General features: G+C 43.6%; 2 protein-coding genes across 3 annotated transcripts; both read left to right on the top strand.

Moving 5' to 3' along the window:
• Positions 1-397: 397 nt before the first annotated feature.
• On the top strand, positions 398-11,195 carry LOC306761232 (histone-lysine N-methyltransferase set-1-like; the record flags this gene model as incomplete). Its single annotated transcript, XM_079247341.1, has 7 exons — positions 398-507; positions 813-923; positions 4,260-4,401; positions 9,203-9,395; positions 10,728-10,787; positions 11,075-11,146; positions 11,190-11,195. Exons 2-7 carry the CDS (start codon positions 818-820, stop codon positions 11,193-11,195), a joined length of 579 nt encoding a protein of 192 aa, XP_079103467.1. The 5' UTR covers positions 398-507; positions 813-817.
• Positions 11,196-12,446: 1,251 nt separating this feature from the next.
• Positions 12,447-24,742, top strand: LOC306761632 (uncharacterized protein). 2 transcript variants are annotated; one of them, XM_079247882.1, is made up of 6 exons: positions 12,447-13,847; positions 14,088-14,240; positions 21,524-21,574; positions 22,288-22,432; positions 22,835-22,952; positions 23,922-24,742. In XM_079247882.1, the coding sequence occupies exons 1-6, from the start codon at positions 12,467-12,469 to the stop codon at positions 24,690-24,692; spliced, it is 2,619 nt and encodes an 872-aa protein (XP_079104008.1). In that variant the 5' UTR covers positions 12,447-12,466; the 3' UTR covers positions 24,693-24,742. The 2 variants fall into 2 exon arrangements, with proteins under 2 accessions (XP_079104008.1, XP_079104007.1); XM_079247881.1 differs by having other exon boundaries at positions 14,088-14,273.
• The last annotated feature ends 2,661 nt before the right edge of the window (positions 24,743-27,403 follow it).

The following is a 27,403-nucleotide window of genomic DNA, read 5'->3' as shown; positions in this document are numbered from 1 at the left end:
CTTAAATCTAAAGCTAATTCCAGTTGTCCTTTTTAAATTACCCAGAGAAACATGTTTAATGTTGAATGTCTGACATTACTTATACTTGACTGAACAGAGGGTAAGGTTAAATGGTGTTTGTTTGTTTTGTTTTTAAATTCAGAATTAACATATCCTCCGAGTTTACATGAAAAGGATAGTTCTGAATGAAGATTTACATGAAAGACATCACTTCCCTCTTTAGAGCGGCGGGTTGGGAAGGGTTCTGATTGGACAGAAGGTGCACGTTACATATGACGTATACCGGAGATATACGGTATAGTTGGTTCCCTGCTTCTCGTCTTCTCAGTCGTAACTTGTAAAAACTACATAAGAAGTATCAGTTTCACCGCTATTTTTATGATAAATTTGAAGTACCGGCTCAACACGAGCATACAACCTCACTTTTTGCAGCAACTGAGAAGTAGACGAAAGACAGACCACCGAACACGAGAAGCAAAACAAAGCGCGTCATCGGGACAGGACAAGGTAACGAGCATGTGCAGAACAACCGGAATTAACTCGGAATTAAAGCGGAATTAGGGTTTACATGACAGAGGAATTAAATCGAATTAAAATGCGAATAAACCAGCCACTTACATCAAAATTAAGTTTAATATCAAATAGAAGCTTTAGGAATTAAATGTTTACACGGTAATTTCATCAGTTTAAATTGGATGAACAGGAATTCAATCTCAACGTAGCAATTTAGTGTTGAGAAGCATGCCAAATCTGACATGGTATTTATTAAAGCTCGTTTGAAATGTTATGTTCTTTTCTGGCCATTATCACAGGAAAGATGACTGATAGGAGGAGAAAGGCTCCTGACCAAGATGCGCTGGCACATATTGTTCAAGGAGAGGATAAAGCATCCCTAGAGGGAAGGTTTATAAATGAGTATAAAGGTAAGTTTTTCATCCAGAATATACATGTTTTTCCACTGCTGTAGTCATTTTAAAATCTTATTCTGGTGTAAAGTGCGCAAAAAAAAGCAAACTTCCCATTCAGACCTGATGGCTGTGATAGGTCAAATCCTTTGCAGGACTGCAGCCAATAGAGAGAATGGATTTATGTGATTCCTTTAGCTCTTCACATTGTTTAGGTTGTACAATCAGGCTGCAACCATCCAAATGACATATTACATACCTTTTTTTAAATGTCGACAATAGCTTTATTTTACTTATTAAAATTAGGTAAAACAATCAGGTGCTATTTATGGTAAGTGTAATTAATTTGAATTAAAAAAGATGAACAGTTTTTGAAAGGCACATGGATACTGGGCTTTGGAACAGAAAACACAACATCAAGAAGAAGCTTGTCCACCCTTATCCTCAATACAGACTGTCTCAGGGATGTGACTTTAGCCATTCCCAACCACAAATTTGCAGACCACAACTTCACATTATGAACTTACCCATGTGCTACTTAGTTTGTTTTATTTTATAATCAATCAATCAATCAGTCCCTTTCTGCACAATGAAGAGGAAAACATTTGCAGTATCTTTTGAAAGAGCAGAAATCTATGGCAACATGTTTTGTGTAAAAATGAATAAATGAAGTTGTGAAACCACTTTGAAAATCTTGAATCGCTCTGAACTGCCTGTGTAACGGAATCCAAGTCTCCTTAAGCACACAGCATCACAGTTGACTCAGAAAAACATCACTTACACTGTGTTTTTAGTTTTAATCCACAGTGTTGTAGAAAAATGAAATCAACAACCATCAGTACCATACAGGATCACGACTTAACAGAGGAGAAGGACATTTTATTTTATGATCTGCAACTTTTTACCGCTGAACTGACAGATGGGAAAGTTCCTGTCAACCGGTCCCAGCAGCTAACGTTAACCATACATCATTATGACTCCACTTACCTCTTCATTCTCATCTGGCTGTGACTGTGGCTGACAAAATATCTGAACTAGAGAGGAGGATATCCAACCTACACTAGATCCGACAGACCAAATTGCTGATGAAATGGGGGGGGAGGATACTCTTTTAATCCCCAAAGGAAAATTCAATATTGTAGTATATAATTAACTTGAGGAGCTCTTGTTCCGGAGGCTGATGGCTGCTGGCAGGAATGATCTTCTGTATCTTTCAGTCTTGTATTGGACCTGAAGAAGCCTCTTCCTGAATCAACAAACTGATCAAGAAAGCTGGTTCTGTAAACTGGAGCTGCTGGCTTACAGAACCAGCTTTCTTGATCAGTTTATTGATTCTCTTCAAGTCTCTGGTTCTGATGCTACTACCCCAGCAGATGCTGCTAAGCTGACTGCACTCTCCACAACAGACTTATAGAATATATGCAACATTTTGGTGCAGACGTTAAACGATATCAGCTTCCTTCAGGAGTACAGTCTGCTCTGACCTTTCTTGTAGATGTATTCAGTGTTGCATTTCCAGTCCAGTTTGTTGTTCAGCTGAACTCCAAGATACTTGTATTCCTCCACCACCTCCCCTCCCAGGATGGAAACAGTGCTTTGTATATTCTTTTGCTGGTATTTAACATGAGATGATTGTCACTGCACCATATAACAAACTGACTGACCAGTTCTCTGTACTCTGCTTCTTGTCCATCACTGATACACCCCACAACTGCAGAGTCATCAGAGTTTTTCTGCAGATGACAGGACTCAGAGTTGTACTGGAAGTCTGAGGTGTACAGAGTGAAGAGGAATGACGCGAGTACAGTTCCTTGTGGTGCACCAGTGCTGCTGACCTCCATCTCAGACACACAACCTTTCAGTCTCACAAACTGTGGTCTGTTTGTGAGGTAGTCATAGATCCAGGTGGTTGTGGAGGTATCCACCTGAAATTTATGGAGCTTTTCACATAACAAAGGAGGCTGAATGGTATTAAAAGCACTTGAGAAATCAAAGAACATGACCCTCAGAGTGCTGCCTGAATGGTCCAGATGAGAGTGTGCTCTCTGGAGCAGGTATATGATGGCATCTTCAACCCCAAGTCCATTACGATATGCAAACTGTAATGGGTCCTGAAAGGTGTTTACTTGCTTGTTGAGGTGAGCCAGTTAGTCTCTACAGGACTTTCATGATGTGAGATGTCAGGGCAACTGGTCTGTAGTCACTTGGTTCAGCTGGTTGTGTTTTTTTAGGCACTGGAACAAGGCAGGAGGTTTTCCACAGCACTGGGACTCTATTTAGTCTCAGACTGGTGTTGAAAAGGTGCTGGAGAATTGGACATAGTTGTTCTGAGCAGGTCTTGAGAACTCTGGGACTCACACCATCTGGACCTGCAGCCTTGTTCTGGTTCAGTTTCTCAAGTTACTTCATAACCTGATTGCAGGAGAGAAACAAGGTGGAGGTCTCAGGATGTCCTGATGTGGAGGGAGATGAAGCTGTGTTCTGGTCCATGACTGAGCTGCAGGGTGACAGATTGGAGGCGTGACAGGAAAGCAGTGGGCTTATGGAGGGTGTGTGGTCTGTTGGGCTGGAGGTAAGGGGTGAACTGAACCTGTTGAAGAATATGTTCAGCTCATTCGCTCTGTCCAGACCTCCATCAGGCTGGTCCCCCTTTAACTTGAAGCTGGTGATCTTCATTCCAGATTACACATCCCTCATGTTATTCTGCTGGAGCTGACTTTCTAACTTTTTCCTGTAGTCCTCCTTGCACTTCTTAGTTTGTGTTTTAAGTTGTTTTTGTGTTGCCCTCAATAACTCCCTGTCTCCATCCCTGAGGGCTTTATTTTTGATATTCAGCAGCTTTTTCAGGTCACTGGTGATCCAGGGTTTGTTATTGGGGAAGCACCTCATGGATCTTCCATGTTGGGGTGGGGGGGTGCGCCTATTTGACCGATGGGGTCGTTGTGGCCGAGGTGTTGGTAGGGGTTCTGTGTGGACTCTGGCCCGGGCGTTCCCTGTGGCTCTCTGTTGGTCATTCCTGGGTTGGCTTTTGGCATGGACAATTTCCCCAGATGTCGTTTCCATGCAGCAGTTTCAAGCAAGATTCAGAGACAGAATCCTGAAGTTATTCATTTTTATTTTGACATTAATGGTCAGGGGAAGGGTTGGATTTTGTGTGAGTAACGTGCATGTGTGTTAAGTGTGAAACTGGGTTTTTTTTTTTTTTTTTATGTTAAGCACTTTGATATGCTTTTGTAGGCAAAGTGCTGTACAAATAAAATTTGATTTGATTTAAACAGTCTATTTAAAATCTGGCTGGAAAAGACAGTGAAAAATAAGTGGTTATTTGAGGTTATTAATGTTTCTTTTCCTCAGGGAGAGGCGTGTTTACAAGAGAGTACATCAAACCAAAAAGTTTTGTGGTGGAATACCGCGGAGTTTTCTCTCAGAGTGAAGGGGCAGACAACAAAAACAACAAATACGTATTTGATTTCATGTGGAATGGGAAACAATATTGGTAAGTATCCTGCATGAGCATTTACTAAAATGACCAGAAAAAGAGACTGTTACATAATATATTTCTATTTTTTTATTTGTGTTGGCATGCGGTTACATATTTGAATCTGTGAAAGCCTGGATTTAATCAATTGATTAATCTTGATTTCATTACATCTTTTGAGCATACAAATCCATTATTTTCAATGATCCGTGGCAAAGCTGCAACTATCGAGCACTTTTAAACGAATACCACGAATCTGGTACTCTGAAGTATCAGGTATTTCTACGAGTAATCGAGTACTCTAATGATTATATTTTTTTATTATAATTTGTAAAACACATACTAGAAACTAATTTGTTTGTGATGCTGTTGCATGGGTTGTTACAACCTAATGCATGAGGAAAATGTGATACTTTGGTGCAGCCAACGTGTTTGTGCATGCGCTCAATGTGTGGAGAAAAAATTCTCAACCAATCACGAAGTCCTGCCTTTTAAAAGATTTAAAAGTTTTAAAAGAAGAATTCACGTAGGAAGGAGGACTGATTTGTAAACATGTCCAAAGTATCTAAGAACTAGCCTATGTCTTCGTGGATGACACGCCTGTTAAGTGTGTCTGTTTAATGCGGAACAAAAGTTTTCTGTGCAGGGACAGAGGCTAAGTCTGCTGTCACACGCTGCCTAAAACATGCGCTTTGACTCTGCGTGTGTAAGGGAGAGACAGATGAGAGATGGGTTACAAGACTGTTCACATGAGTGAGCAGCCTACAACTTGCCATGCCTCGTCACTGCTGACTAATATCACGGGTTATAACACTGTACATTTTAAAAGGTGCTGCTGCTGTTGATATAAATCAGAAAGCTAAATCTCCGCCTGGAGTGATGTAGTGGGGGGTGTTTTTGTTTCAGGTGCTGCGACATTGATGACGTGCATTACAGCACACACACACTGCACTACATTTTTTTTTCCCTTTTGAGTGGGAAATGGTCCCACACTTGCGACCTTTTCAGTCTTTTCCTCCCCTCTTCTTCATTCTCTGCCATTAGTCGACCAAACCAACGAGAATCTACAGACAGAAAGCAAACCGCTCGTCACCGCTGTTTTAATGTCCGTCATCGGTTTGGGTGAAACAGTCGTACTGTACACATACTGTAGGCGACAGATTGTTTTTATATATTTTATAAATGTTTAAATATTTTATGTTTACTGAAACAATGATGTAATCCCTCCGAACAACGCAGTAGTCTGAGAATGCCGCAATGATGCAAAAATTAAAATGTATCACCACGTGATATTAATTAAACGGAGCCTCGAGACAAATAATTTGCCTCGATTCATTTTTTTTTTTTACTCACCGTACTCGCGTTACCCGAGTAATTGTTGCAGCCCAAATCCATGGTGAGACCAAAGTGGGGTACTGATAAAGCAGCTGTGATGCACTGTCACAGTGCACTGAGTGAATAATTCAAATCTTTTTCAATTGCAACAGGTGCAGGACATGTTATGTGATAAGAATTAGCCAATCATCTCCACAGCCTGCTTCTCTAGAAGCATTCAATCCAGCTCTTTATTGCCAACTCTGACCTGATATCCCTTGACAAGTAGCTAATTTTCCAGTCAAGACCCAGGCTGTGTCTCAATTTAGGGTCTGCACACTTCTAAGTGCGGAGACTGCATAGACCACAAAGTATTAGACATAGTCTACACACTCCAAAGTGCGCTTACTGTCAATGAAATGGGACGGCCTATTTAGTGTACGCTAATTACCCATAGTGCTCCAGTCCTCTGTTGTTTAGCAATAAGTCAAGTTTATCTAATTGCTGATCCCATTGTTCCACAAAAAACAAAAAAAATATTTTTAAAATTACAGAAAATGGTGCCTTTAATTTTTATTTTAATTTTCCTTTGTGGCTAAATTACAAACGTGGAGGAGGCAGGCGGACCAGACGAGCTCTCCTCTGGCTAACAGCTCATCCTGTCACACTGACGTTAACTTCAGTGAAAATTGGTTGTTATTAGATGCATTTACAGTCATCCTCATATATATTCGTACCCTCCCATTAAAGAAGAAGAAAACAGCTGCCTGGGAAATAAGGTGAAATTGACAAAAGTAATGATGAAGTTTTATGAAAATCATGACATTTTCTAATTCTGGTTCAATCGCAAGATTTTTTAAAAAGCAAACAAATATGGTATATGTTACATCACTCATAAACTAATATTTTAAAAATCCTTTGTTTCCACTACAGTCAGATGTTTTCTGTTCCTCCCAGTCAGACTTCTGCACCTGTTGAGTTATTTTGTCCCATTGTTCATGAGAAAAGTGCTCTAATTTGTCCAGGACTGGTTGGTTTTCTTTAACTTAATTAAATGACAAAACAATGTCTTATATCACTGAATTATAATTTAGCACATTTTTAAATATCGTTCCTTATTTCAGTCTCCAATTAATTGAGTTACTGTAATCAATTCAGCCTTTTCTTAAATGAAACGGGATGAAGACATTTGAGGACGACTGTAATGAAATTCATTTGTGGTTATTGGACACAATACCACAGTATTGATGGAGCACTGCTTCCCCCTCCTGAGCTGCCGGATGGTGGACCAGAATCTCCTCGAATTCGTCCGGAAGTCTTTCTCCATGGCCTCGCCGAACTCCTCCCATGCCCGAGTTTTTGCCTTGGCAACAGTCGAAGCCGCATGCCACTTAGCCCGCCGGTACCCATCAGCTGCCTCCAGAGTCCCACAGGCCAAGAAGGCCCGATAGGACTCCTTCTTCAGCTTGACGGCATCCCTCACTGTTGGTGTCCACCAACGAGTCCTGTGTACAGTGGAGGTGGGGAGCTGCTGACCTCAACTCGGGACGTAGTGGGTCGGTGGAAGGAATACTTCGAAGACCTCCTCAATCCTACCAACACGTCTTCCGATGAGGAAGCAGAGCTGGCGGACTCAGGGGTGGACTCTCCTATCTCTGGGGCTGAAGTCGCTGAGGTGGTCAAAAAGCTCCTTGGCGGCAAGGCCCCGGGGGTGGATGAGATCCGCCCGGAGTTCCTTAAGGCTCTGGATGCTGTGGGGCTGTCCTGGCTGACACGCCTCTGCAGCATTGCGTGGACATCAGGGGCAGTACCGCTGGATTGGCAGACTGGGGTGGTGGTCCCCCTTTTTAAGAAGGGGGGACCGGAGGGTGTGTTCAAATTACAGGGGAATCACACTCCTCAGCCTCCCTGGTAAGGTCTATTCAGGGGTCCTGGAGAGGAGGGTCCGCCGGATAGTCGAATCCCGGATTGAGGAGGAGCAGTGTGGTTTTCGTCCTGGTCGCGGAACAGTGGACCAGCTCTATACCCTCTTTGGGGTCCTGGAGGGGGCATGGGAGTTTGCCCAACCAGTCTACATGTGTTTTGTGGACCTGGAGAAGGCATTCGACCGTGTCCCCCGGGGGCTCCTGTGGGGGGGTACTCCGGGAGTATGGGGTACCGGACCCCCTTGTAAGGGCTGTCCGGTCCCTGTACAACAGGTGTCAGAGCTTGGTCCGCATTGCCGGTAGTAAGTCGGATTCGTTTCCGGTGAGGGTTGGACTCCGCCAAGGCTGCCCTTTATCACCGATTCTGTTCATAACTTTTATGGGTCCCTGCTTGGGTCCCTGCTTTTTGCGGATGACGTGGTCCTGTTGGCTTCATCTGGTCGTGATCTCCAGCTCTCGCTTGAGCGATTCGCGGCCGAGTGTGAAGCGGCTGGGATGAGAATCAGCACCTCCAAATCTGAGACCATGGTCCTAAGCCGGAATAGGGTGGATTGCCCTCTCCGGGTCGGGAGTCAGGTCCTGCCTCAAGTGGAGGAGTTTAAATATGTTGGGGTCTTGTTCACGAGTGAGGGAAGGATGGAGCGCGAGGTCGACAGACGGATCGGTGCGGCGTCTGCAGTAATGCGGGCTCTGCGCCGGTCTGTCGTGGTGAAGAAGGAGCTGAGCCAGAAGGCGAAGCTCTCGATTTACCAGTCGATCTACGTTCCTACCCTCACCTATGGTCATGAGCTGTGGGTTGTGACCGAAAGAACGAGATCTCGTATACAGGCGGCTGAGGTGGGTTTCCTCCGCGGGGTGGCCGGGCTCACCCTTGGAGATAGGGTGAGGAGCTTGGTCATCCGGGAGGGGCTCAGAGTAGAGCAGCTGCTCCTCCGCGTCGAGAGGAGCCAGTTGAGGTGGCTCGGGCATCTGGTCAGGATGCCTCCTGGACGCCTCCCTGGTGAGGTGTTCCAGGCACGTCCCTCTGGGAGGAGTCCCAGGGGAAGACCCAGGACACGCTGGAGGGATTATATCTCTCGGCTGGCCTGGGAACTCCTCGGGATCCCCCCCGCAGAGTTGGCAAATGTGGCTGGGGAGAGGGAAGTCTGGGCTTCCCTGCTTAGGCTGCTGCCCCCGCGACCCGACCCCGGATAAGCGGCAAAAGATGGATGGATGGATGGACACAATACCGCTGTCCTCCCAGCTTGTCTGCTGAGACAAATTTGTGTGTGTGTATACATAAAAATAAACGGTCTCATTGGTGGCGCTCTGCTTGCTTATTCTTTTATATCAGGAGCGCAATGAATTCTGGGATAAGAGAGCGCTTAGGATAGATTGCTTGTAGCCTTTGTTTTAAGCTAATCTGGAGCCAAACGAAGTGCGGATTTGAAGGGTGCGGCTGATGAATCCACACTTTGAAGTGTGCAGACCCTGAATTGAGACACAGCCCCAGTTCTCTACTCCATAGCTCAGTAACTTTCAGTAGCAGTCATATATCAATATCTTCAGCCAAGTTTATCTGTGATATATTTATCTTACAGCATAGATGCTTCAAAAGACGACGGGACACTGGGACGACTAGTTAATAATGATCATGTACATCCCAACTGCAAAGTCAAGATAATAATGGGGAATGGGAGGCCACACTTGTGCTTATTTGCTGTCAGAGAAATCTTTCCAGAAGAAGAAATAACATACAAATATGGTGATTCCTCTTTGCCGTGGCGCTCAGTGGTGAGTAAAACTATATATATTTTTGCACTTGTTAATTTTGGGCATCCCTACAACTAAATCATAACCATGCTGATGTCCAGCACAACAGTATTACCTCTGTCATATTTAATGCATGGATCTAGAACAGGTTCAAAGCATTAGGTGTAGTAGAGGGCTAGCTGACTCATTAAAGGCATATGCACGTCTATGCATCACTCATTTCCAGTTTCCTTTTTAATGACCGCTAAGTGATACAGTGCTGAGACAACACATTTCCTCTGCAATTTCAGGTATACTCTGACTCTGCAAGTGGGCAACATTCTTGTGATGCTTTTACCTCCAGTCATAATTCTGTTGTGTTTGATGTGACAAACACTGTTGAATGTTACCTGACACGGCACAGGACTGTGATGACACACAGCGTGGATAGGAACAAACTTCTTGACTAGTAGGCAGCAGCAAGCTGAGTTGCTTGTTAGATTTTTCACCTGACACCCTCTAAGCACAACAGCATTCCATGACTTTCACATAGGATTGTTCAAAGGCTGTAACCAAAAAGAGAGCCGGGCACAACGTGGTCAAGTACAAAAATAGACTTTATTAAAGAAACATAAGAAGATATAGAAACTTAACCAAAATAAGACCAAGGAAAACAACAGAAAAAATCATAAGGTGCCATGGCTGCACACAGTCAGGGTGATCTCCCAGCCCAAGCCTTGGGCACACACTGAGCTCAGGCTCAGGAGGTCTGGAGGTCTTAAAACTGTGGCAGAGTACACCAGGTGCAGGTGTGGCTCATGCCACTGATTAGGATTTGCAGGATTACCTGCAAACACTAAACAGAAACCAAAGTGGTGGTGGGGCTGTCACATCTATAGTACCTATAAGATATTCACCTGATATGCCGGGTTAATGTTTTCTCACCAATACCCTCCCCCACCTACATGTTGATCATGGACCAAACAAGTGTGTGTCAGATGTTTACCTGATACACCTGAATTATGGGGACACCTTTTGTGACAAAGCCTCTTATATATTCCTTCAGATATTAGGATGCAAAAGTTGGTTATGTTTCACATCCAAGATTATGTTAAAGGTTTTCATGATCATAGAGGTTCTGCAAAAGTCATGGAATATCAAATTATTGAAACTATGAAAAGTTTTGCAGCATATGTGCAGTAGATGGCCCAACGGGTCATTGTAGGCATGTGCACAACTGAAAACATCCATGTGTAGAAATTGGTTGTATGCCCCCAAAATATAGGTCACGTGATTTTTTTTCCCCTGTCTTCTCTTTAACTGTTACGTGACAGTGTGACGAGACAACACTGCATTTCCTATGTGCAATTTCAGGTACACTGTGAAGCACAATGTGACCCTAAAGATGACAAAAGCAAGATGATACCAGAAAAGGCAAGTAGCTCCTTCTACCCTCAGTTACTTGCCTCAGTATATTTCAGTTGGTTTGGATCCTTCAAATCTTTATCGGCCCATTTCTCCTGTCTTTCTTTTTCTCTGCTGAGAAAAGGAAATATTGTCAATATTGACATTTAGTGACAGAAATGTCAATAAATGTGTTTATTGACATTTCTGCAATAAACATGGCCAGTGTCATAATCAGCACTTTTTATTTTGGAAAGAAAGGATAGTTTCTGCTTAAAGTAACCTTAGATTTGTTTCTCTCATTGACTGGTTCACAGGTAGCCTCTGATAGAACGCATGACTCGGTGATCGGAGACAGCTCCAGTCTGGAAAAATCAAAGGATGACTCTGTAAGTGGGCTACATTCTTGTGATGTCATGCTTTTACCTCCAGTCATAATACTGTTGTTTGACGATGAGACCATGCTGAGGAGTCCAGACGCTGTTGAATGTTAACTATCTGACATAGCACAGGACTGTGAGGAAACAATATGGACAGGAATAAACTTCTTGACTAGTAGGCAGCAAGCTGAGTTGCTTGTTAGACTTTCACCTGACACCCTCTAAGCACTACAGAATTACATGACTTTCACAAAGGATTGAGGAAAGTGTTTGTTCAGTATTAGGTGTTTTGTCACGTTTACAGTAGCCTATAAGATGTTCACCTGACATGCTTGATATGAGGACACCTTTTGTGACAAGTTTTTTTTTCTTTTCTTTTTTTACTTGTCATTTTTATTTTTTTGTCTTCATAGTGCCATCATATAATAACCTGTGCAACTGTCAACGACTTGAACAATTGTGCAGATTCCTCAGGATCTGTGTCCTCCTCCCAGTGGCTTGGTTACACATGCAAATGTTGGTATTACATCACTCAAATACAGTTTTTATCAAGGTTTAATGTATTACTTTGTTAAACTGTAACAATAGCTCTAGCACAGCTTGCTAATTCATTTCAATGTGCTTTTAGTGTGTTTAAGAACATGGCACAAATCCTGCATTGTCAATATTTCTTCACTGGTATGTACATTGTCTTTTACACTATTTTAATTGTGTGGGTGTGTTGCATTGTGGCATATTCAATTTTGGATTCTTTTGGTTTAATGTGAAGTTGTTGCATTTTTTCCTGCCTAGGATGCTGCACCGGATGAGCATGTTTCTAAATCAGAAATTAGTTCTGGTTCATCTGATGATTGCATACCTAAAAGCTGTCATGTGTCCAGCACTGATCAAATTGAGGAAAATGATCCCATACCTGCTCAACCTTGTTCTGATGATGAATCTACCTGCACCACTAATAGAGACAATATCCAAACGCATTTAGCAGAAGCATCCAAGACTTTATCTACTGAGACCTCAACAGCTCAAGAAGTTTCTTCTAGCACCAAGAAAAATTATTGTTTTGTTTGTAAAAAACCACAATCTAAAATTGCTCGTCATTTTAAAAAACATGAAAAAGCAGAGCCTGCCATTGCAGAAGCTTTCTTGCTGCCAAAGAGTTCTAAAGAGAGAAAAAGGTTGCTAGAGAAATTGCGGAACAAGGGGAATTATGAACATAATCAACATGTTATGAAAAGTAAAACTGGGAGCCTTAAAGTAAAAAGGAGACAGGGACCATCAAAAATCTCTGTGGATACCAAAATGTATGTGCCCTGTACATATTGTAAAGGTATGTTTGTCCGTAAAGAGCTGTGGCGCCACACGCGAAGATGCCCGTTGAAGACAGTCTCAGAAATTGAAGCTAGTGTTGAGAGCACAGTCTTAGCTCAGGCCAATAATGGGGCGTCAGACTGGACCCAGGCAATTTCCACAGGAGTGTGGAAGGTCCTTGGAAAAATGAGGCAAGATGAGATAGCATCTGTAGTACGGAAGGACTTTCTTATCCTGCTGCTGGCCCAGTCTCTCTATAAGAAGCATGAGAGCAATCCAACAAAATTTGAGTACATCAGAACTACGGTTCGAGAAATGGGCAGACTTTTACTGACCTTAAGAGAGAAATATTCCATATTTAGCTTTGAAGATGCTGTAAAACCAAACAATTTTTGCAAAGTCATTGGAGCTGTTAAAACAGTTGCTGGGTATGATGAAGAGAAGCGCTCATATTCCACACCAAGTCTTGCCCCGAAATTGGGACGCTCGCTCAAGAAGGTCAGTGATATTATGCTCAGCAGGGCCAGCTCGGCACAAGATGAAATTTCAATCAAAGCAGCTGAACGATTCAGAAAACTCTGCACAAAAGAATGGGCAGGACAAGTCTCACACACTGCACTGGCTGCTTTGAGTAAGTCAAAGTTCAATAAACCATCCAGCATACCATTCACAGAGGATGTTCAACTTTTGCACAAGTATCTGGAAGAGAAATCGGCGGGTGCCATTGAAAATCTGAAAGGGCATCAGTCTTCCCAGGCATACTCAGAACTTGCTAGGGTGACGCTTGCTCAAATAATCCTCTTTAATAGATGGCGGGCAAGTGAAGTCTCAAAAATAACACTTGAGTCTTTCAAAAAAAGAGACCAAACTGAGCTTCAAAGTGACGTTGCTGCTAGCCAGTCACTGTTTGAACAAAAGCTAGCCAGACACTTCAGCAGGGTGGAAATTATTGGCAAAAGAGGGAGAAAAGTTGCCGTTTTGTTAAACCCTGATGTTGTTCATGCAGCAATGCTTCTTGTAGAGAAAAGAGACGCGTGTAATGTGTACAAGGATAATCCCTACCTATTTGGTCGGCCACCGTGTCCCTTCACAAGCTACTACAGAGGACAGGACTGCATGAAAGTATTTGCACAAATGTGTGGTGCAAAGAATCCTGAAAATCTGAGGTCTACACATCTTCGCAAGCACATAGCAACATTTTCACAAATCCTTAGTTTCAAGAATCATGAGCTGGAGCAACTTGCCAACTTTTTAGGACACAACAAAAGTCTCTACAGCGACCTTTATCGTCTCCCAGAAGCAACTATTGAAATGGCAAAAATATCAAAGCTTTTCCTGGCAATGGAGAAAGGAATGCTTGGAGAATTCCAAGGAAAGGGTCTTGACAAGATTGAGGTTGAAGGTATGTGGTGGTTAAAAAAAAAAGAAATTAAGCATAATTGTTACATGGACAGTATAAATTCAACAACAAATTTGAAACTAATAAAAATAGTTTTATGCAGAATTTTTGGAATGAATTTGGAACATGTAAATAGACGTAGAATATATAAAATAAAGATTCCATACTTTGCTAAATTTTACAAAAAATGTCAGGAGTACAACCTTGTAATAAAGTATTTGCATCAATCATGCTTTTCTATAGATGAAATGGACGAAGGTGAAATGCATAATGGAGATGACAAAGATGATGGAGACGTCCAAGCTGTAGGAGATGACACTATGCAGGACAATGACAGCGGTGGAGAAGACGGTGGTAGAGATGGTGAAGGCGTTGGAGATGTAAAAGACGGAAGCAGTGAGTCGTCGGATTGTGCCCTTCGACGAAAGGGTGAATGTTGAAAATATTCCAGTATTTTCTTGTTAGTTTGTCGTCGTTGCTTTAATATTACCACAAAGCCAGCAGGGTTCACAGTTGCCATGTTAAATAGACCTGACAATTATCTAAATGAGGCCATCAGGGTGAAGTCCATGGTGTCGTTCTACACTTTACGGTACTTACGGTCATCCTCAAATTTATTCATACCTTTTCTTTAAAGGAAAAGCTGAATTTACAACAGTCACTCAAATAAATGGAGACTGTAAAAAGAATAACTAAAAATTGCCTAAATTATCATTTCGGGATAAGACATAATGTTTTTATTTGAGTTGAAGAAAAAAATAAAAACAAATTGGTCCTGGACAAATTAGAGCACTTTTCTGATGAACAGTGGACAAAATACCTGCTAACAGGTGCAGAAGTCTGATTGAGAGGTACAGAAAACACCTGACTGTAATGGAAACATCTAAGGATTGTTCAACTAAATATTAGTTTTAAGTGATGAAACATAATATTTTATCATATTTGTTTGCTTTTTAAACAAATTTTGGTGAATCAGAAAATAATGTAACTATTTACATAAAATTATTTATTACTTTTGTCAATTTCAGCTTGTTTCCCAGGCAGCTGTTTTCTGGGTTTTTTTTTTCTTTCTCTAATGGAAGGGTATGAACACATTTGAAAACGACTGTATGTGATACAAGTATGCACTAGGGGATGTTTGATACTGGCTTTTTTTTTTTTTTACACTGATATCCAATATACTGATACTGACCTACTCTTCGATACAAATATATGTGGTTTCCCTCTACATAGTTAAAAAAAAACAACAAAAAAAAAAAACTAAATCCCTTCAGGTATCTAACAACACTATCATATTTTCAAATGAGAATAGCCTAACATGTAAGGTGTTGTCAGTGTTAAAGTTTTATCATTGTGTGGGCTCTAGTGCGCTTTATTGTACAGCAGGTAAATGAGAAGTGGATCAGGGAGATGTCAGGACTGAACCTGGTCGAGTTGGTTTTATTTGGGGTTAACTAAAACCATATCCACAGTAGCATTTAGTAGCAAAAAAAAAAGTTATTTTTCTTCTCTTTGTCTTGTCTTTTGGTTCCTCATTCAATATTTCTGAGGGTTGGGTAACCATAGTAACTGTGTTGCTCCATGTTGCCTTACTATCGGGAAAAACTCAGAATGAAACAGCTGATAAACTTTCCTGCCTCCAAACCGAGGTTGTGGACAGAGGAGAGGAGATTTCAAGCTGAAACTGCAGCTAGCTGCCATGTTAGGTTCCCTCTCTTCACCCAGCAGTAGTAAAGCAGAGATGGGACTCTGCTGAACTAGAAGAGCTGTGAGCTGTTTACTAGTAGAAAAACATTTACCACTAAGCAAGATGTTTCTGACAGGTAACTTACAGAAACAATTCTGGTCTCAATCCAACCTGCTGTGGTACCTCTGGTAATGTGTGGGGTAAAAACATCTTTCTTTCTCGCTACATCACAGACAGTGCAGTGTGCTGCATGTGGGAGCAAAAATAGCACTGTAGTGGCAAAGGGAATTATTTTTTTTTCTTTTTTTTCTTGTCTTGTCCAGCATTTAAGCAAGCAGACTGATGTTCTGGATGCTGTGTTCTGCTGAGCAAATTTATTTTGCCAAGGGGAACTTTTGTAGATGTAATGATCCCCTTGTATTTCTTGATTCTTATTTTATTTTTCAATTTGTTTTGGATAATAGCTTGTATTACAGAGTTTATGCTGCTGGACCCGACCGGAAAGGACAGGAAAGGGGCAGAAAGAGAACAGAAAAAAACAAAAAAAAAACAAAAGAAAGAGATCAATGCATACATGTATATGCACATACATACCCACCTACATATATATGTATATACACTCGCACATACATTATATATATACATATATACATACATACATACATATACACATACATACACATGCATACACACACATGTACACATACATGCATACATAAAGATAGATATACATACATACATATACACATACATACACACACACACATATATATATATATATATATATATATATATATATATACATATATACACATATACATACTCACATACATACATATACACATACACATACATATACATACATACACATACACTCACACATATGCATACATATCCATACACATACATACATACACATACACATAAGTACACACACATACCCACCCACACACATAAATATATACACCCACACAAGCCAACTCTAGATTCGTGGAGAACAAAACCGTTGACAATCATGAGGACCAGAAACTAGCAAGTTAAGTCAAAAAGACAGAAAGAGAGCTACCTGCTGTTAGTGAATAAACTTGCTGGATGACTCAGTGACTGTGACACATGCAGAACATTCATGCAGAACATTCAGAGTGGAACGTGTTTAGAGAAGAGTGATCATGCCAATGTGACCCCGCCCGCCTACAGCTAGAGGAAGGCCAGGAGAACCCAGAGACCCGGGTAACCGACAGTCACCCCCAGGTACAGATCCCAACCCCCCCACTCCAGAGCCAGCCATGCATCTGCCCAGGAGGTGGCGAAGGAGGTGCCCAACCAGAGTCCCCCGCAGTCAGGGGGAACAGGCCCCAGCAGGCCCAGGCCGGCAAGGGCCGATCCCGCCGGGCACCGGCCACCTAGGGCAGACAGAGCACAGGCCCCAGGGCCCCAAGAGCCCCCCGCCCCCGCAGGCAGAGGGCACAGCCCACAGCCCACACCGACGGAGGACCAGGATCCCCAGACCGCCACCCAGCGGCAGCCAGGTCGCACCCCAGCGCACCAGCTGCGCCCCCGGGTACAGGACACCACCCCACCACCACCAAACCACACACACATATACATGCATACCCCCCCCCCCCAACACGCACTGCCCTCACACATATACATGCATTACCCCCCCCCCCCCCCCCCCCCCCCAAACACGCACTCCCCTCTCAACCCCCATCCACACAACCCTCTGCAATCCATGCACATCATCCATCACATATACAACCCCACCCCACCTCTACTCACTCACCCATACCAAGTCACACGAACCCCAATCGCCCCCGCCCCCACACACAGTCACCCCCCCCACACACACGCTCACACCCCGCCACCCCATCCCTCTACTTCTACCCAACCACACATGCCCCACCAAATACCCCTCCACCACCCATAGCCCCCCTCCAAACTTCACCCTCACTCACACATCCCATTCCGCATATACACCCCCCCCCCACCCCCCCCCACCCCCCACACACACACACACACACACACACACACACACACCCTCACTCCTCCAACACAGGCACACCCCAATACAACCCACGCGCCAACATACCCCTCCACACACACATCTACTCATCCTCACACATCCCTATCCCCTACCCACCTATATCCCCAACCCTAATCCCCCCCCAGCCATCCCACCATCCATCTGTAACCCCATACACCCACTCCCACACATCCTCACCTCACCCCTCCATCATGTCCCATGTGAGATACCTCAGAGGGGGCAGAGGACAGGATGGCCCCGATCAGGGCCCCCATAATTACCGCCCACCACTCCCAGCGTCCCCCCCACCACCCCACAGATGCAGCCGACACAGCACCCCCCCAGGGCCGGCGACAACCCTCCTACAGCCAGGCCAGCCCAGACTTAGGCCTAATGGACGGCACTCTTCCCCCACCCGTGCCCCCCCCCCCAGTAAAGCCCCGAGAGCAGGGGCATGAGAAGACCCTATCGTCCCTGCCTCCCCCCCGCTTATGACTGATTGTGAAGTATGTATTAGTTGCAATTAAAATTGAGGGAAGTGCCACGCGGTGTTGGGAGAGGGACCACCTAAGCAGCCCCGCCCACCATACACCGCATGCTCTTCCCCCTAATCATGTGAGTCGTCAGTGTTTTGGTGTTTGGTGTCTAAGTGTAATTAAAACTGGGAGGTGAGCCGAGGCTGGGTGCAGCGATCAAGACCACCTTGATGGCCTTTCTCACCACCCAGCGCCACGTGCACACCTCCCAATACCCTGCCTGTGTGTGATGGGGAGTGGGGAGGAAGAGGGGTTGAGGGATTTAAGTCTGGAGGAAAGTGAGCTTCCCTCCAGAAGGTGAGCCGCCCGCGGCACTGGGCATGCCCCCTACTCCCAGGGCCCCCCAAGGACCAGGACAAGCCGGGGACAGCCATCCCCGTAACCAGAGCCTTCGGCGACTCTAACCAGAGAGTCATCACCGACCCAAGAGGGGACCAACTCACCACATGCAGAAGGGGGGCACGAGGACAAAGAGGAGGCGGGGCGGCAGAAGGGGAATCCCAGACCGATTGTCCACCGCCCCCTCACTCACAGAGGACACCCCCACCTGGGGACATGAAGTCCCCCCTTGTCCACACATCGGCACTTCACACTGTCTCAGCACACACCTACAGCCACACACACACACACACACTTCCGGACACATTCAGGTCTACCCAGCCACCCGTTCAGCCCACCCTTAAAACCATCCTCCTGACCCCCACGTCACATCCAAATCTCCCCCACTCCCATCCATCATATCTACACTTATCCACCAACCTACCACACACATGCACCACCCACTCCCCCATACATACACCCCTGCCCCCCCCCCCCCCCCCACACATACACACACACAGACAGCACGCCCCCCCTCCCCCCTCCTCCCCCCCCACACACACATCCGTATACATGCACCACCGCCACTCCCCACATACACGCATCACCCCACTCCCCTACACACACGGCACTACCCCCCCCACAGACACCACGACACCCCCCCCACACACGCATCATCACACTTCCCCACCCACACACATCCACATACCTATGTACCGCCACCAGTCCTCAACGCACACCCCCTACACACATCCCTCCATACACACTCACATCCCATCCACACTATCAAACACCCCCCACTCAACAAGTCCCAGGGTCGCAACCAGGCACCAGAGCACATACCTGCCTGCCGCCGCAGCGGCAGGTCCAGGTCAGCCCAGCCCCCCCCCCGGCACAAGCCGACCCCCCACCCCCAAGAGACAGGGGACAACCCCGGGCACCGGAGCCCGGGACCCCGCCCAGCCCACCCCACGGCGGCACAGGCGCCCGTTACGGAGTCACGCCCGCCAACCCATCCCCCGCCAGCGACCTCGCCCCGCCGCTGCGCGGCAACTCCAGCCGCTGGCCCATCCAGGTCCACAGTAGGGCTAGAAACCTAGCCACTCCAGCAATGGAGCAGTCAAAATCCCCCCCCAGGAGCCCACCACAGACCCACAGCCCCCAGAGAACCCCAACCGGCCACCAACCCCGAGCGCAATAAGGTCACATTCTCCCCCCCATACTAAGTGATGGAGCTGATCACAGGGGACCAGAGGGAATAAAGTTCAGCTGACTGATCTCTTGAGGAGGCAGACATCATCTCGACACTGATGTGATCTAATAAGAGATTTCTGAACTGCTGGATACACAGACTTTGTTTGCTTTTCCAGTTTAGAAGGATAGTTTTCTTTGCGATACATAAACTGGTGAGGATTAAGTTTGCAGAATTAAATTCTATGTTAATTTCACCCAAGTAACCCAGTAGGCCCAGTTTGGGGTTTGTAGGGATGTTACATTTGAAGCAATTTGACAGATCTTTACATACCTGAAACCAGAATTCCTGGACAGGTGGGCAAGACCACAAAGCATGGTAGTAGCTGTCAGTCGTGTTGCCAGTGCAGTGTGGACAGATGTTTGATTGTGACAGACCCATCCTGAACATCCTGTGTCCTGTATAATGAGTTCTATGCAGAATTTTAAATTGTATTAGTTGCATGTTTGAATTCTTAGTCATTGTAAATGTATTTGAACAGATTTGTGACCATTCATTTTGGTCAAAGTTACTGGATAAGTCTGCTTCCCATTTAGAAGTTGGGAGACATATGGAATCGTCTAGCTTTGATAGTAATCTATATATTTTGGATAACAGTTTCGGGGCATTGAGATTTAAGAATTCTGCAGCCCTGATAGGTAGCTGCAAGTTTAATTGATCAGGGGTGTATTTCTTACCTATAATAGATTTAAGTTGGTGGTATTCTAAGAATTTTGTGCTGCTGATTTCATATCGTGAAGTAATTGTATCAAAAGGGAGAAAGTTCCCATTTTCTATTAAATGTTCTAACTGTTTTATTCCTTTATTCTTCCACTGAGGGAAGTTTATCATTTTCCGGTTTTGCTGGATGTCGGGATTGTTCCAAATAGGTGTAAGTTTGCATGGAATAAGCAAGGATTTGGTTAGTTTAAGAAATTCCCACCAGGCCATTAGTGAGGAGCTGATATTAATGCTTTTAAAGCATTTTTGGCGTTTGACAGCTGTGCTGATAAATGGCAGGTCTGAAATTGCCATATCCTCACACATAGCTTCTTCTATATTAAGCCATGGTTCATCTAGATAGCTAGGTTTAAGCCATTTAGAGATGTATTGTAGTCTATTGCTTATAAAGTAATTTTGGAAATTAGGCAAGTCTAAGCCACCGCTATCTTTAGTCTTCTGGAGTGTTTTTAGACTAATCCGTGGTGGTTTGTCTTTCCAGAGAAATCTAGTAACATTAGAGTCCAGCGATTTAAACCAGGTGGAGGGAGGTTTAATGGGGATCATTGAAAACATAATTGATTTTAGGTAGAATCATCATTTTTATAGTTGCAACTCTTCCCATTAGTGATATGGGTAAAGATTTCCACCGTGTGAGATCGTCCTCAATTGTTTTTAGTAGAGGGACATAATTTAGCTTTATAAGGTCTGACAGTCTGGGTGAGATGTTTATTCCCAAGTATCTAATATCTCCTGACTGTAAAGCAGTGTCAGGAGTATTATGGAAGGAACAGTTGATGGGTAGAACGGTGGTTTTAGACCAATTAATGGAATATTCAGAAATTGATGAGAATTTATTGATGAGTGCGATTGTCTGACAGATGGATGATTGTGAATTTTGAAGGAAAAGTAATACATCATCAGCATAAAGACTGGTCTTATGCTCCATATTTCTACAGTTAATGCCAAAGGGAATTTAATATACTCATTATACATTACTAGTCAAATGTTTGGATCCATATTATATTATTACTGTATGTTTTCAATTAATAAATAAATACTTGTCACTTTGGAGTTAGAATAATCTTGTACATTATGTTGCTAGTAATAAGTCGGCCTTCACAATTGTTACACAGGATCATTTAGAAGTTCTGTTTGTTTCAGGGAAAAGAAAAAGAAGGCTATCGACCCAGAATGAGGCCAAGAGTTGCAAAGGTACGTTTCTTTTATCTACTTCAGACCTGCTACAAAGCAGTGACTTCATCACATCTGTTTAGGTATTCTAAAACCAGGCACCATTAACTTGACAAGTAGTCATAGGTGACTATCAGCTGGGTTGCTTTTGACACCATTTCAGATATTTTAGAACTGTTTAGTCCCATCAAGAGTAAGTATTCATACAGTTTTGACAAAGTCTGTTTCATGTTCTTATGAAGTCACTCCATAGCGAAGCTACCACTAAAGTATGTTTATCAAACTGTGATTGGATAGAGCTTTGTTTTTAGTGTGTGAGTGTGCGTCTAGATCGACATGTATGGGGCATATGCCAGACCCATTGATGATGTATTTCTGCTAGATTTTCTGCCAGTGCAGCCACTTCTGCAACGTGTTGCAGGCTATTTATATTGTCAACTAATCTTGCTAATGGCTCAACCCAAGAAATTCAAATTTCAGAAAGTAACAAGTAGTTCTCCTACAGAGCATTGTGTTCCTCTGTGTCAGGTGTCAAGTAGGTAAAACTCAGTGATTAGTTTTCACTCTGTACCTGCTGATCCTGAAACCAGAAGGAAAATGGCTTCAGCTATTCCCAGGGACAACTTCATAGTGACCAACTGTACTCATGTGAGCAGTCAAATCCATCAGAGGAGGATGAAGTTAGTATAAGTTCTGCCACTAAAAATGAATATGCCGCCCCCCCAATCCTGCAGTTGTAGATGTTCCTCTTGATGAAAACGGCTTTCTCGGAGAGGAGATCAACCACTTGGAGGAAGAGACTGCATCAGTGGCATTGAGGCAACGATTTGGCATCCACCGTTTCGCCCACTCAGACCAAGACATTTGGTTTTTCACCAGGTAAATACTCCATCTAGGCTCATTTAGGCCTATGTTAAGCCTGCAGCTACAGTATCAAGTAGTGATGATCCTTGTTTGCTATTTCCAATGTCCTTATTTTTCATATTATCTATTGGCTTTAGTTTTGGTTTGTTTTATGTTCTTTGAATTATTTTGCTTTACATTGTGAATCACTTTGCAATTTTTAGCTTGACAGATGCTAAATAAATACAAATTTCCTTACTTTACATCCTTGGTTGTTGTAATACGTCAGTAACTTTAGTGATAGCTGTGTGTGGTGGTGAGGGGAAGTGTATCTATTCTCCTATCAAGTGTTGATCATTTGTGATTATCATATCTCTAAATCTGTATTCAACGCAATACAAATTTAAATGCTAATATTACGAAATGTAAACTTTTAAGGTTCGCATCCTATTCCTCCTTCATGCACTTCTGGGCCTTGATAGAGCCTGCATTGCCATTAATGGTCCATGTGAGACATGCACACCAAAGAACTTTCCCAGAGCACAATTCAACATCAGTAAGTACTATTTACAATAAACGACCATTACATGATGATTTATGAACTAAATTATGATGCTCAGGATTAATGGAAAGAAGTGAACTAAAATGTCAATATATTTCTTTACTTGTTCACTAATAATAAAGTAAAAAAAATGCGTCCACCAAGCTGTGGCAGCACTACTGGCAGGACTAACACTAAGTAGATACTTTGACTGAGCTAAATTGTCAATGGTACACCATGATTTGGGTTGTGGGTGTAAGGAGCCCTGTTTACAAGCAGTTTTTAAGTGTGTTCCTTTTTCTACAATGAGACATGTTGGCAGCTATTTTCAGGTTGCACATGTGTAATTGTGAAATAAAAATTGTGAAATAACATTGACAGTAACCTCTGGTTACTATAAAAAGTATTACTACAAGTAAAGATAATTATTATGGTCAGTGAGAATCTGAATGCTAACTGAGTGCATTATTTCTTTATATATGCATAAGTAGTTTAACAAGTTAAATTACTATATCACCTAGTTCTGGGTGTCCCCATAGCAACAACTGCATATCAGTTGGTTAGGATCAGCTGTCTGTTGACAGGTAAATGAGAGAAATGTGACAACAGTTGTTTTCCATCAAAAGTACATCAAGGTCAATATAAAATATTTCCTATGCTGCAGAATTTTTAGCAAAAAAAAAAAACAGAAGAAACATTTGTTAAAAAAAATTGACACTAGGGTAAAATCAGATTAAACCTCTGTTTATTATATAGGGTTTTAATGCACTTCTGCTGCACATTATGGTGTTCTAGACTATGTTGTACATTAAAACCATATAATGCAAGATTGGTTAATGTTTAAATAATAAAAAAAAAAAAACCTTTGCAGTGCCAGCACATGAGTGATCAGGGATCCAACTGTGATTCTTTTTTTATTTTTATTATGTATCAGTGAATGTCATATAGAGTTGCTTCATGTTACTTTGAATTTCTTTTGAACAGGCACAATCCCTGCAACCCATAAATGAGTTGTTTCTATTTCTCAACTTCCTGGCCCTGGGTTCCAAACAGCATGACCTAGCCGACCGTTATGGAGTTCACCAATCCACAGTCAGCTGGATCATCACAACCTGGAGCAACTTCCTCTACACTGTCCTTGGTGCAATTAGAATATGGATCCCAGCAGAGAAAGTAAAGGAACACATGCCAGCAGAGTTTAAACCAGATTATGCAGACACTACCGTTATCCTGGACTGCACTGAGCTGAGATGCCAGTGCCCATCATCTCCTGTACTCCAGAGTGAAATGTTCTCTGGAAATAAGTCTCACTGCACCCTCAAAGGATTGATTGGTATATCTCCACATGGGGCGATCACATTCATCTCTCCACTGTATGCAGGATCAATCGGTGACAAGCAGATCATGCGAGAATCTGGAATAATCTCCCTGCTGAGACCGGAAATGGCCATCATGGTGGACAGAGATTTTCTTGTCGATGAGCTCGTGCCATGTAAGATCTACAGGCCACCGTTTCTCTTTGGCAGATCCCAGATGTCTGCTCCTGAGGTCAGGGAAAAACAAGAAATTGCACACCTCAGGGTGCATGTTGAGCGCTGCATACGCAGAGTGAAGGAACATAAGATCTTTGACTCAGAGATCCCTCTTCAGCTGTTTGGCAACATCAATCAGCTGTACACTGTTGCTTGTCTCCTGACAAACTATGAAAATGGGCCTCTTGTAAAGGCTTGGACAAAGAGGCCACAGTTCAAGTAGAGGTGGATGTGGTTACACATGCTTACACCTTGTTGTCACCCAATCTTATGCCCCAGTTTCATTTCAAATGAAAATTATCACATTTTTATATACTGTTAATTTTTCTTTCAAAAATGAATTGTGTAAATTACAATGATCTATACTCTGATTTAGTACACCAAACTCTCTTACAAATATGAATATCTCAATGTCAATTTGAGTATTAAATACATTTCTTTTTAACAAACTGTTTTGCCTTATTGTTGGTGTGCCTCCACCAGCATGTAGTATTTTGACAGTGATCTTTGACTGAAGTAAGAGTAACATTTTCCAACCTGTGTCTCTGAATAGGTCTACACACCCACCATATGTTTAAATCAGGACCAATGATGCCCTGTTACTTCAAAATGATTTAACAGGGCTTTATCATTTCAATAACATCAAAACATAGGTAGTAATACAATATAAAAGTAACATAACAGTAATCACAATAGTAATGATAATAACACTGATAATAAAATCAAAATAGATTTGGATATTCATGCCAAAGTGCAAATTAGAGCAATACAATTGTAACATTTGAAATAGAGCAGCACTAAAGCTTGTTACATATTCCACGAGAAGCAAGAACTGAGTTCTTGTTCTCGAGGCTGCAAGAACAAGAAAAAAACGTCTTGTTCGGCAGGTCCATACATACACAAGAAGCACGTCTGCAGCGGGGAGGGATCACTGCTGGGGGCAGATGTCTGCTTTATGTGCAATGAACCCGGTTGTTACCTCCGCCGAGGCGTCTTTTTGCTTAAAATAACTTAAAAGGTTACGGAGGGATTTTATAAATATTTCAAGAGTTGTTGCAAATGTAAAAATGAAGAACTGATTAAATTCTGGTGGTGATCAGGATCACCGTTTGGATCCAGGATGTTTTTTTAAAGGATTCTTTTTTTTTTCTTTTTTTTTTGTCTTGTCCAGCATTTAGGCAAGCAGAATGATGGTCTGGATGCTGTGTTCTGCTGAGCAAATTTTCTCTGCCAAGGGAAGCTTTATAGATATAATGATCCCCTTGACTTTCTGAATTTTTATTTTATTTCTATGTTTATTTTGTATTGTTTGAATTGTAGAGTTTGTACTGCTGGACCAGAGAGGACAGACAAAAGACAGAAAGAGAAAGGAGAAGAAACACCTCATAAGAAAAGGGAAAGAGATAAAGGGAGAGAAAAGGGAGAGAAAAAAACAACTAAAAAATAACCCAAAAACAAAAAGAAAACAACCTACAGATGTATACATAGACACATACATATACACACACATACACACGCATACAAACTCATACATATACACACACGTATACACACATAATATATATTTATACACATATATATACATATGTACACATATACATATACACATACATACATATACACACACACCTCTATGCACACACATACACACACATACATACGTACAAACATATACGCACTTGCCAGTATTAACACATATACATACACATACAAGCCAACTTTAGATCATAGTAACTAAACTATGAATCTAAAAAGTTAAATATAAATGAGAAACAAACAGAAATGAGAAAACCAGCTGCTGTTAGTGAATAAAACTGCGTGACGACTCGGTGACTGTGTCACATGCAGAACATGCAGAGTGGAACGTGTTCCGGAAAAGGTGATCATGCCAGTGTGACCCTTCCCACACAAAGGCAAGAGGCACGCCAGGAGTACCCCCGAGACCAGGGCCATCGGCAGCCATCCCCAGGCGCAGACCCCAACCACCCCACCCATGCACCGACCCAGGAGGAGGCAGAGGGGGGTCCCAGCCAGAGTCCCTCGCAGTCAGGGGGAACAGGCCCCAGCAGGCCCGGACCAGCGAGGACCGGTCCCGCCGGGCACCGGCCACCCAGGGCAAACAGAGCGCGGGCCCCACGGCCCCAAGAGCCCAGAAGCAACCCCCCACCCCCGCAGGCAGAGGGCCCAGCCCACACCGACGGAGGGCCGGGATCCCCAGACCGCCACCGAGCGGCAGCCAGGCCGCACCCCAGCGCTCCCCGAGCACCAAGACCCTCCACGCACCCACGCACACAAACACACACATACGCACACACGTGTACACGCACACACGTGTGCACACACACACACACACACATGCACCCACCCACCTACCCCCACCCACACCCACACGCATCCACACTTCCTCCTTAAACACACCCTATACACCCATTCTCTTACACACGCTCAAACTCACACTCTCCTACCCCCGTTCTTTATACACACACACCCCCTCACACACACATCCCTGCTCCCTCTATAATCACCCATTCTTCCATACACGCATACCCCACTCTACACACACACATACCTCCCTACACCCCTCTATCCACATTCACAGTCCTCATTGTACACCCACCCCATCACTTCCCTGTACCACCAACATAACCCCACATACGCACCCCCACCCATCTGCATACACCCTCCCTTCCTCCTATCCCAGCGGCCATCCACTTTCCTAAATTCTTTCACCCTGATCCCCCCACCCCCCCTCTACCCTAACATTCATTCACCACTTCATCCATTGGCTCATGCACGCCCTCACCTTTCTTTCCCAACGTGTCCCCTGTGAGATACCCCCGGGGGAGCAGGGGATAGGAGGGCCCCGATCAGGGCCCCACAACTGCCCCCCCACCACTCCACACATGCAGCCGATCCAGCACCACCCAGGGCCAG

The sequence above is a fragment of the Telmatherina bonti genome, assembly GCF_933228915.1.
Source record: "Telmatherina bonti genome assembly, chromosome: 10".
Taxonomy (NCBI): domain Eukaryota; kingdom Metazoa; phylum Chordata; class Actinopteri; order Atheriniformes; family Telmatherinidae; genus Telmatherina; species Telmatherina bonti.
The sequence above is the reverse complement of the archived record's forward strand: the minus strand, read 5'-3'. Positions and strand labels throughout refer to the sequence as shown.